Source organism: Kwoniella europaea, chromosome 1 (assembly GCF_036810445.1).
Source record: "Kwoniella europaea PYCC6329 chromosome 1, complete sequence".
In the NCBI taxonomy this organism is placed as follows: domain Eukaryota; kingdom Fungi; phylum Basidiomycota; class Tremellomycetes; order Tremellales; family Cryptococcaceae; genus Kwoniella; species Kwoniella europaea.
In genome coordinates, this window is record NC_089487.1 from 13,014,733 (window position 1) to 13,025,081 (window position 10,349).

Sequence of the window (10,349 nt, forward strand, 5' to 3'; positions counted from 1 at the left end):
TTTAAGTGAATTGGCTCACATGAAAAGTATAAATAGACTTATACGACTGTCCTTTCGTTTCTCACTCCCACTCTCTCACTATCATTCGTAATTATGGAAATTGAGATGCATTAGTATCGTTTCCCGTTTTATTCATAACGATTGTCATTCTCAATCTCATTCGCATTCAAAATATTGACCGATTCGTATCAACTCGACCGCTCACTGATCAAGTCCCGACTGCCTAGAAATCACTGTTACCTCTCATCATGAGCGATTCCATGTCAGGGATGGATGATAGTGAGTATTGTTCATCCATATATGTTCAGCTAATCTTACCATGATTGAAATGATACTTCGGTACTGATGCACTCGATCACAGTGTCATCCACATCGGCTATGGGAGATATGAAAATGTATTTCCATGGATCGATAGGGACAGATAGTGAGCCACATTCCCCTTACCCTATATATACTATACAGCATGAGTCATCTCATCCAACATATCGTGCAGCAACCCCCACAGTCGTATACTGACGTGTCCCTACTCCATAGTGCTCTGGTTCGCATCGTGGATGCCTACCTCTGCAGGGGCGACCGTCGGAGTATGTATAGGACTATTCCTCTTTGCTGTATTTGAGAGATACCTGGTAGCGTTTAGGAGGGCTTGTGATGCCGCATGGAGGAAGGGGTGAGTGTGCCTTCTGTACTCATCTTTCAATCTATATGTGTTGCTCGAAGTGTAGTTTGATCTGTACACGATGGCAAACATAGAAGATGTTACGATCAAACCTCGCATAGTATTAAATAACTGACTTGCGGATAACCTAGTCAACTTGGATATCATCGACCAGTCACTTCAGGCTCTATACCTTTCACCTCTTCCACCACAACCTCTTCGGGAAATACGACTTCCCTCCCTCCCCAGCCAATATTGACTTCACGTCGATCAAACAACGAAAATGAAAAAGAGAAAGACGATAACACCCTACCGTCAAGTTCGACTACTTCTTATCCCGTACTACGCGCAGAAGGTTATGGCGATTCTATTCCTTCTTATTCACCTGACCCTAATGGTAACGGTAATGCGAATGGTACCGGTAACAGTCATACACATAATCACCTACCTAAGGCTGTAAGGCGAACTTTGGATCCTGCCCGAGAAGGGAGGTGGAGTAGACCTTTTAGGTGGAGTGTGGATATCCCTAGGGGGTTATTACATGCTTTACAGACGTTGGTTCATTATCTATTGATGTGAGTGAACTCTCATACTTATCAATCTATCTCGATTAGATTGACCGAATAAAGTACGTCTCCCACTAAGGAGGGGAGAAGCCTATCATGTCATTTTATTCGACTATCATGCTAATACACAGGTGATCTTCGCAGGCTGGTGGTTATGACGTTCAATATCTGGTGGATCATCTCGGTGGTGGTTGGTAGTGGGGTTGGGGAGATGTTATTTGGGAGATTCGGGTCCAGTCATTCGGGGCATTAGGAGGGGAAATTCTAAATCCTGGACAATATACGGTGTAAGTAAGAATGTATGATTATATGTATCACAAGTGTTCATTGATTGGATGTTGTTGCCGTTATGGGTGGAAGGATCTCGTTCCGGAAGTGGTGCTTTAGATGTAGTGCGGCAGATGTACTACCTAAAAAAGATATCATCCTGCGCAGGTACTGTCTGAAAAGATATTGGGTGTTCACATAATATCTGAGAAGGTTCTGCCTGTACAGATACTATCTGAGGAGTTTCTTCCTGAGATAATCTACTGTGCTATTACAGAACCGGGGATGGTTCCACAGGTACTACCGCAGGACAGTTCAAACTTTTCTCAGTGTTCTACCACTGTACCATCACACCGTACCACAAGACCATTGCCAAGCCACGCTCCCGCACCGGTATTACCTGAGAAGACGCCTCCTCCGACACTGTCTGAGAAGGCGTTTTCATAATGGTGCTCTATTGTATTGTATTTTCCGGAGTTGATCAAGCGTCCCAATATTTATACATCTGAAAAAGTATATAAAGTATGGTCGATATCATGTTCTGGCATGCGGTCCCCCATGGATGGACAGAGCATCGTGCATACCAGACGCTAGCTTGTTATACCTTGTTTATCCTTTATCAGATTAACTCATAACTCAAGCTGTGTCAATTGAAAATAGTGCCACATCACTACGGGACTATATCCTCACCAAAAATGTCCAACTCGCAGGATGTCGATGTACACACCAAAAAACCGATTTATGTTTATTTCTTACTTGTTCTTCTTCTTTTACCTACAGAACTCTTCCTTATAGGTAAGCTTCTCTTCTCTATTTCTTGATCATCGCACGAGGGATGTCAAGCTGACTTTGATTTTGCGCATACACAGAGTCGCTTGACTGTCTACCTCCTACGACAAGTTAGGTGCTCGGAAGAGCTCAGAATGAAGCAAGGTTCCCTTCTTTATATAGGACGGAAGCTCATTGGTCTTTCCACCGTTTGGTCGGAGATTCATCCTGGTCTTGAACAGGATGAGAAGTGGAGGATGGATGATACATTTCAATAAATGTTGGTAGTTTATGCATTGTGCTGGTTCACAGATTGGTTGGATGAGCTGGAATTTTTTTACGGGTGCGGGTACCTGCTCGGTCATGTCCGCGTCACTCTGTTCATGAAGCGAACGATGATATAATACTATTGCTGCATGAGACCCATCCATCCATTAGTCCATGATCATCGGTATTGTACTGTATATAGTGTCCAGCTCAATCAAAGGAGAAGATGGTAGTCCTCTCTCCTCTCTTACTGCTCAGCTCCTTGCTTGCCTATCCAGTGCTCGGTACGAAAACAACCCTAGATCCATATACACATCGTGAATTGCTGTTGAATGGCAGACCTCAAATCGGATTATGGAAGAGTCTGTTGAAAGAGCAGAAAATCAAGGATGAACAGGCATTATTGTTAAGCATGTATGTACTCGTACCACTCTATGAGAACATAAGTGTGCTTGTGTGTTCTGACTGTACGTTATACTGACAATGAATGTCGGTTGTTTGATAGTCACGATAACATACAACGACCATTCTATACATCCAGTAAACCACTATACGAAGCACACTGTTTCCCTCAAAAGATTAGTCATTTCGATGATACCGTCAATGGAACGTTCTGTCAGAGATATTGGATAGATACTAGTTTCTACAAAGAAGGTGGACCAGTGTTCCTGCTGGATGGTGGTGAGACTAGTGGACAGGATAGGTGAGTTTACACTGACATTGAAAATAGTCAAGGGCTGATCCGTCCGTTTGGATGTATAGAGTCCCTTTCTTGGAGAAAGGAATCCTTCAGATATTGAGTAATGCTACGGGTGGTATTGGAATAGTATTAGAACATAGGTGAGCTAATGTCTCCCCTCCATCTGATTATGAGAATTGGGATAGCTGACGATGTACGTTGTGGATCGAAGATATTACGGCGATTCGGTTCCTGTCGATTCATTCTCGACTGATGATCTTAGATTCCTAAATAACAAAGAAGCACTAGAGGATTCAGCTCATGTCAGTATGCAAGCTTACTTCTATACCATCACTTCATTTGCAAACTCGCTGATTATTCATTCTCCATGTCTCACAGTTCATTGAGAATTTCAAGCCTCCTTCCTCTATCCTCTCACAACTTTCTCCAGATGCCCTTCATCCCAATAATACCGCATGGATATATTACGGAGGTTCTTATGCAGGTGCGAGAGCTGCGCACATGAGGAAAGAGTATCCTCACTTGGTATGGGGAGCAATAGCAAGTAGTGGTAAGTTTTAAGCACCATCACTACTCGCTGCATTGTCTTTCATGATCTGACTTATTTTATCATATTATCTTGTCCATCTGAAATAGCCGTCACTCATGCCCAGATCAACTTCCCCCAATATTACGACCCCATCCAGCGATACGCACCTGAAAATTGTATCAACGCCTTACAGCACGCGATCGAACTTATAGATCACCTATTAGACCAACCTGAACCTATACCTAGATATTTGAAAGGATTGTTTGGATTGGAAGAATTGTTGAGTAATGAGGATTTCGCAGATGTCATTTCTGGTCCTCTAGGTGAGTTTGATATCTCACAAACATAGAATGGGCGAATGGTCGACTGATCCGGAAGACATACATAGGTTATTGGCAAGCTAAGAACTGGGATCCGAAAGGTAAGAAGTAGTCCTCATCCAAGCATACTCCAATATCCCTCTGCTGATATATGACCTTGTTGCTTAGTCGGATCAAATGAGTTTTACAACTTCTGCGATTCGCTTACGGCCAAAGGTGCAGGTAGTAAATTGGGTCTGATAAGGATGTAAGTAGAGAATAATCTGGATAAAGCTCAGAAGTCTAGAAATATCAACTTACCTCTAGGAATTGACTTGCGATAGATCAGCGTCGATAATCAACTATGGGAAATATATCAAAGAGGTACGTATACCCCTGTTCTTATCCATACTGAGATCTGGCTGATGATATATTGAAAATTAACAGAATGTCGTGGCTAGGTGTCCACGATCCGAGGGGAAACCCGCAACTGATATCGAAGATGTAGGTTTCAGCTGGACAATCTCAGCGATATTTGTTTAAAGCTAATTAGATATTGTATGATGATTAGTGCTTTGGTACTTCCCAGGACTCCAAATTCAGAGAAACGGATTTGGAACAGACGTGGAGACTGTGGATATTCCAGGGTGCGTGAGAGTGCAACGTAGATTCGTATCATTATCCGGAGAGAAGGTCCTCTTCGAAGATGACTAGTCTGAAAGCTGATGGATTCTGAACGTTGATAGTCTGCGCACAATGGGGTTACTTCATGCCTGCGCCTCTCGAAGGTCCCCGGATAATTTCGAACAAGTAGGTGCAATTCTCCCATGAACGTAATGTCCAGTAAATAGACTGACCAATATTGACCATAGACTCACCCTCGAGTACACATCCAAGATCTGCCGACAAGCCTTCCCCCCAGGCAAACACTTTACTGTACCCGAATGGCCAGATGTGGAAGAAGTCAACCAGAGGGGTGACTATGAAATCGAGTATGATAGATTGGCATTTATAGATGGTGATAGAGACCCCTGGAGACCTATGGTATGTTCCCGATACTACTTATAATTACAAAGATGGTGTATGTTGATACTGATTATAATGAACGAGTAGACACCTCAAAGCGACTGGGCACCTAGAAGGAAATCTTCGGTGAATAGACCTGTTCATCTGATATTTGGTAAGTGGTGCCTTAGCTTTGTTAGAGTCGAGATGATGCCGATGCTCATCGTTGTTCATGTGTTTGCAGATGGTGTACATCATTATGATGAGGTAGGTTGTATCCCGAGCTCCCCGGAATCGATTACCATCCAAACCTCAAATGAAAAGAGGGGCGACGAAGCTGACGAAGTGTCTTGTAAATTGCAGAACGGACTTGAAGATCACTCAAAAGAACCTCCAAGGATCAAGGATGTCCACGAGCTCGAGATCAACTTTATACAAGAATGGACCGCTCAATTCAACGAGCAGAAGGAGAATATAAACTGATCATTTCTTTCGATATGTCATACCCCGTATTCGCTGAGTGTAGTCAACAGTCGACATGGACCGCGGATTTACTATAGATACATGAAACGTCCCGCCAATATATCTCGTTACGATTTCGCAACTACTTATACCCTGAAAAATGAACACCCTATCCTCGATTACAACTACTTCTATTGAGAAACCGATAGTGATTATGTGATCTTGGGCGATTCTTGATTTCACACGTTAGAGGGCTTGTTTTGCAGGCTCTCTACACATATATTGCATGCATAAGGAGGTCTGGATCTTTATGAGTACAGACAGGATGGTCTTCAAAAGACCTCAAAGCACTTTCACGCCAAAACTCAGCCTCTCAGACATGCTTGATGATGTTAAAATGGGAGGTCAGAGTTTAGTTTTGAATGCAGTCAGAGCATGTGCAGCAAGTCATACTCGTAGCACAGCTATCGATGCATCATTCGGCATGATTTGATTCTTGTGCGGATGAGATGGTGCACGACGCTCAGAATCGAGATTGAAAATCAAGGCATCTCGGTCCCCATACGACTATGAGTGTTATCACGGAACATCGGATTTCGGACGATCCCGAAATTATTCCAAACAGAATTAAAGTGCAGGTCGTTATCTTTCTACTTGACTCGTATCTCATCTTGTGTCTAGTGTCTTCTGTCTTTTTTTTTGCATTTCACAGCCCACCTCTACCTGTATCGCAGTCATATACTTAGCACAGACTTCACGGCATGACCATCCCCACGACATCTCCGCTAGGGGCGAAAAACGCTACGGTCTACCTTCATACGCCCTTCCATCCCAAAGCTGAGGTATATGCAGAACAGAAATTCGGCAAAGTGTTGAGACCTCTCGATGGGAGTGTCGAGGAAATCATGGCTCAGATAGATGGAATCTGTGAGTATGCCTTCTCAAAACTATTCATCGATCAACGAGGAGAATCAGCTGAGCTCTTTGATATCCTCGTTGACATTTGATTTACCTGATTCGTCATAGTACTTCGTGTATCCAACATCACTCGAGATATGTTACTTCAAGCTCCTAATCTCAAGATCATCTCCCGGAACGGCGTGGGAGTAGATAATATACATATACCTACTGCGAAGGAAAGGGGGATCATAGTGACGAATTGTCCAGGTGGGAATGCTCAGGTGGGTTCTGTTACTGATTATGCCAACATTGAGGAAAAAAAAGATATGATGATTATTGTCATTTTACCTAACCCGTATATGAACACTATAAAATAGCTAAATCCCTGTTTTTTTTTTTACCAACTTATCTAGGCAGTCGCAGAGCTTGCTCTTACCCTCGCTCTGACAGTCCTCCGACGAGTCGTAGAGGTAGATAATCGAATCCGATCGGGAGAGAAGGTACCTTCCATTACTGCCCTCGCTCCTGGACTATTCGGCAAAACGGTCGGTCTAGTAGGTATGGGAGATACATCATACGAATTGGCAAAGTTACTATTGGCGTTCAATTGTCCCATCCTGGTTTATTCACCTTCTTCACCCCCTACTCGATGGACCAATACCAACGATCCTAAATATCCTACCACCATTCCTCACGAGAGAGTAGATAGTTTAGAAGAATTGTTGAAACGATCGGATGTCGTTTCGTTACATTGTCCATTGAATGATTCAACAAGAGGATTAATAGGCAAAAAAGAATTGGAGATTATGAAAGATGATGCGGTGATTATCAATACTGCACGAGGAGGGATCATTGACGAGAGAGCATTGGAACAAGCTTTGGAGAATGGCAAATTGGGTGGAGCAGGTATAGATGTTTGGGAGGTTGAACCTGCTTATGGAGATACGATGGGGAAATTGGGCAAGTTGAGAAATACGGTGGTACTACCTCATCTGTGAGTGGTGGTTCTTGTTACTTCCTTCTTTCTCGAGAGGACTCTCGCTTCGGTATAATGATCCCAAAAACACCAATCCGAACGTTGCTGATGCTTCTGTGAAATATTTTTGTCCTTCAGTGGTGGTAGTACCGATTCGGTCACGCTTGATGGATGTATGAAAGCTGTTGATATAATGGCAGATTATTTCGATGGTAAGGATGTGAGAAATAGGGTCATTTGATGGAAGACCAATTAGGAACTGAAGGAGGAGTCCATTCAGATGGAGATATAGATGCAGAACGGTGTGATTATTCTCATATATATCGAATTGTAGATTATAGATTAATAGACTAGACTTATAGACTTATATACTCATAATGAGTTTAGACATATAGACCTCGAATTGATGTTAGGCCCTCTTCTAGTATGGTAAACATTGGAGCACGGCAATGCATCGTGATATAGCATTAACAGCTACACCAAATCTTGATAGCATTCATCGCATATGTCGTGTGTGAATGATAACATAGTGTCGTACATGCAGTTGTCCGTTAAATGTCATGATTGTATACTCCTTCCTCTTCCTTTCCTTCCTTCAGTCCGCACCTAATGAGATAGTGGACATGTATATAGACACGATATACACAGTTTTTGGGAGCTATTTTTGAATTGTCTGACCATGTTATCACTTATGATTGTCCGGGATCTTGCAATACGACCAAAAGGTATTTCTCATCTGCCCGCACACAAATCAGCTTGCCTTCGTGATACTCTACGAGAAAGTGAACTGACTTACCTGGTGTGATTATCAATTCATGTTTCTTCGTCCGTATCCTCATAAACTTCAGTTCGTCCTACAGATACCCATCCGATCTATCCATCAGCTGTTGGATCTTCCAATCGATGATATGGGTTCACCCTTTCTCGACCAGCTGAATGGATTGAGGGACTCACACCTTGCTCACAGTCATTCAGGGCCTTCCCTACCCTCAGTACTATCTCTTCTACGGCTTTTGCGTACTTCTTTCCTGATTCACCTTCAAATACATTCCCAGTAGTCTGGATTATACCCCCTACACCCGCACCTGTACCTGTACCACCATTATTCTCACTAGTACTGCCATTAGGCTGGATAGAGGCTGATGATGATCTCGAGAGAATCATAACACCCCTGACATTTCGGTAGGCTGATAATCTAGATAAAGTCGATTCGATCTCGGGCGGTGGAGGGGATTGGACAGGTGGAGCATCGAGGGAGAGGGTGTGCTGGGAAGTGGAGGGAGGAAGGGTTGGTTCGGACATGGTGAGTAATTGTTGGATCAGAGTGATAGTTCGTTCTTGATATGATATTAACTGTCTCCTTTCTCCTGCTTTCTCTCTTGTTCTGATTGTAACTAGGTGGTGTGGAGAGGAGAGTAAACATAGAGAGAGTATAAGGAAGATGGATGCATAAGATAGATGATGCTGTATGTTGTTGTTGTTGTTGGACCTGTATGGTGGAGGTCTGTGCTGAAGTCGGAGGAATGCGGAGTTACGCCCAGTGTGGCTCTTCAATCAGGATCATGACTTTTTCGAGATTTCGAGATTTATTTCATCAACTGGTGGTGGTCCATGACAATGACATTCTAGAGATCAACAACATAATCATCCTAGATCATATCAGCTGCCTTACTTCCTCCTGTTCTAGATCAAACACTACTGCAGCTACTCAATACTCACAATGAGCGTAAGTTCACTTTCACTGCGCACATTAGAACCTCACCGCAAGCTATGCTGACCTTCGCTTCGTTTATCTCGAATTTCAGATCCCCCGAACCCTCCTTCGTTCCGCCCGAGCATCCTCCTCCCGACTCGTCCTCTCCCGTCCATTATCAACCTCGAGACCATTCCTTTCCGAAGCTGAATCTTCAACCTCTGCCGCTGCCGCTGCCCCTGTGTCACCAAAGATCTCACCTATCGTAGATCAGATCTCGAGTTTGACGTTGTTGGAGGTATCGGAGTTGGTTAGCGCTCTCAAGGTGAGTGTCTGATTTGCATGCAGATAAGAAAGAGAAGGGTAGGGCAGGTAATGGTGATTGGACAGAAGGAAATGAGTGGGACAGAGGAATCAGGGCAAGGAACGCTTGAGACCATCGATCGTAAGATGTGGAAGAGCGGAAAGCTTTATTGGGACATTGGATAGCAGTGTTCAAGATAGTGGACATCTCGGAGGAGACCTTGACGCTAGTCACTCTCACAAATCCTTATTGAATTCTCACCCTGGGAAATACGATGACCTGCGACAATAAGACCAGTGCTGACGATCGATTTCCTTGTTGATGTCAATCAGACCAAACTCAACATAACGGAAATCGCCCTCCCCGCCGCCTCAGCAGCCCCAGCAGCTTCAGCCTCAGCGGGAACATCCGGAGAACCAGCCGAAGCTGCCGAGGAGAAACCAAAGGAGAAGACAATCTTCACTGTCAAACTTGAGAAATTCGATGCCGCTGCGAAAGCAAAGATCATTAGGGAGGTGAAGGCTATTATGCCTAATATGAACTTGGTCGAGGTGAGTGAGGATCTCTTTGCGGGTGGAACATATGGCTCGTTGTAAGACGTGAGAATTGTACGCATGATAGTCAAAAAGAAGGAAGGGAATGATGCGCAACGTCCATTAGATTATATCTGGAGATCGATCCGAATAGAGGTGTCAATCGGCAATCCGCAGACGATCAAGTAACGAATGAAGCAAGAGAGAGCTGACAATCTTTTTGTACTTGTATTCACCTAGGCCAAGAAATTCGTTGAATCCGTCCCTCAAACCCTCAAAGAGAACTTACCAAAAGAAGAAGCAGAGAAATTACAAAAGGCATTACAAGATCTCGGTGCTACCGTTTCTCTCGTATAGACTTGTCAAAAGGTATTTATATTATATCGTATATTGGGACACATCTGCATACGTTATGCATCACC

The 10,349-nt window shown here is 43.6% G+C and overlaps 5 protein-coding genes across 5 annotated transcripts; 4 read left to right on the forward strand and 1 right to left on the reverse strand.

Moving 5' to 3' along the window:
* Positions 1-248: 248 nt before the first annotated feature.
* Positions 249-1,477, forward strand: V865_004962 (uncharacterized protein; the record flags this gene model as incomplete). The annotated part of the gene is made up of 5 exons (XM_066228735.1): positions 249-279; positions 362-424; positions 535-670; positions 811-1,233; positions 1,369-1,477. The coding sequence occupies 5 exons, from the start codon at positions 249-251 to the stop codon at positions 1,475-1,477; spliced, it is 762 nt and encodes a 253-aa protein (XP_066084832.1).
* Positions 1,478-2,752: 1,275 nt separating this feature from the next.
* On the forward strand, positions 2,753-5,542 carry V865_004963 (uncharacterized protein; the record flags this gene model as incomplete). Its single annotated transcript, XM_066228736.1, has 16 exons — positions 2,753-2,940; positions 3,032-3,229; positions 3,289-3,366; positions 3,438-3,528; positions 3,605-3,776; positions 3,863-4,078; positions 4,144-4,176; positions 4,244-4,322; positions 4,399-4,438; positions 4,502-4,558; positions 4,626-4,701; positions 4,801-4,864; positions 4,927-5,098; positions 5,168-5,234; positions 5,304-5,326; positions 5,423-5,542. 16 exons carry the CDS (start codon positions 2,753-2,755, stop codon positions 5,540-5,542), a joined length of 1,674 nt encoding a protein of 557 aa, XP_066084833.1.
* A 740-nt stretch (positions 5,543-6,282) lies between these two features.
* V865_004964 (uncharacterized protein) lies at positions 6,283-7,638 on the forward strand (the record flags this gene model as incomplete). Its single annotated transcript, XM_066228737.1, has 4 exons — positions 6,283-6,448; positions 6,548-6,702; positions 6,835-7,415; positions 7,536-7,638. The coding sequence occupies 4 exons, from the start codon at positions 6,283-6,285 to the stop codon at positions 7,636-7,638; spliced, it is 1,005 nt and encodes a 334-aa protein (XP_066084834.1).
* Positions 7,639-8,086: 448 nt separating this feature from the next.
* V865_004965 (uncharacterized protein) lies at positions 8,087-8,699 on the reverse strand (the record flags this gene model as incomplete). Its single annotated transcript, XM_066228738.1, has 3 exons — positions 8,087-8,133; positions 8,194-8,251; positions 8,352-8,699. 3 exons carry the CDS (start codon positions 8,697-8,699, stop codon positions 8,087-8,089), a joined length of 453 nt encoding a protein of 150 aa, XP_066084835.1.
* A 418-nt stretch (positions 8,700-9,117) lies between these two features.
* Positions 9,118-10,284, forward strand: V865_004966 (ribosomal protein L7/L12; the record flags this gene model as incomplete). The annotated part of the gene is made up of 4 exons (XM_066228739.1): positions 9,118-9,123; positions 9,203-9,415; positions 9,727-9,945; positions 10,168-10,284. 4 exons carry the CDS (start codon positions 9,118-9,120, stop codon positions 10,282-10,284), a joined length of 555 nt encoding a protein of 184 aa, XP_066084836.1.
* Positions 10,285-10,349: the final 65 nt, after the last annotated feature.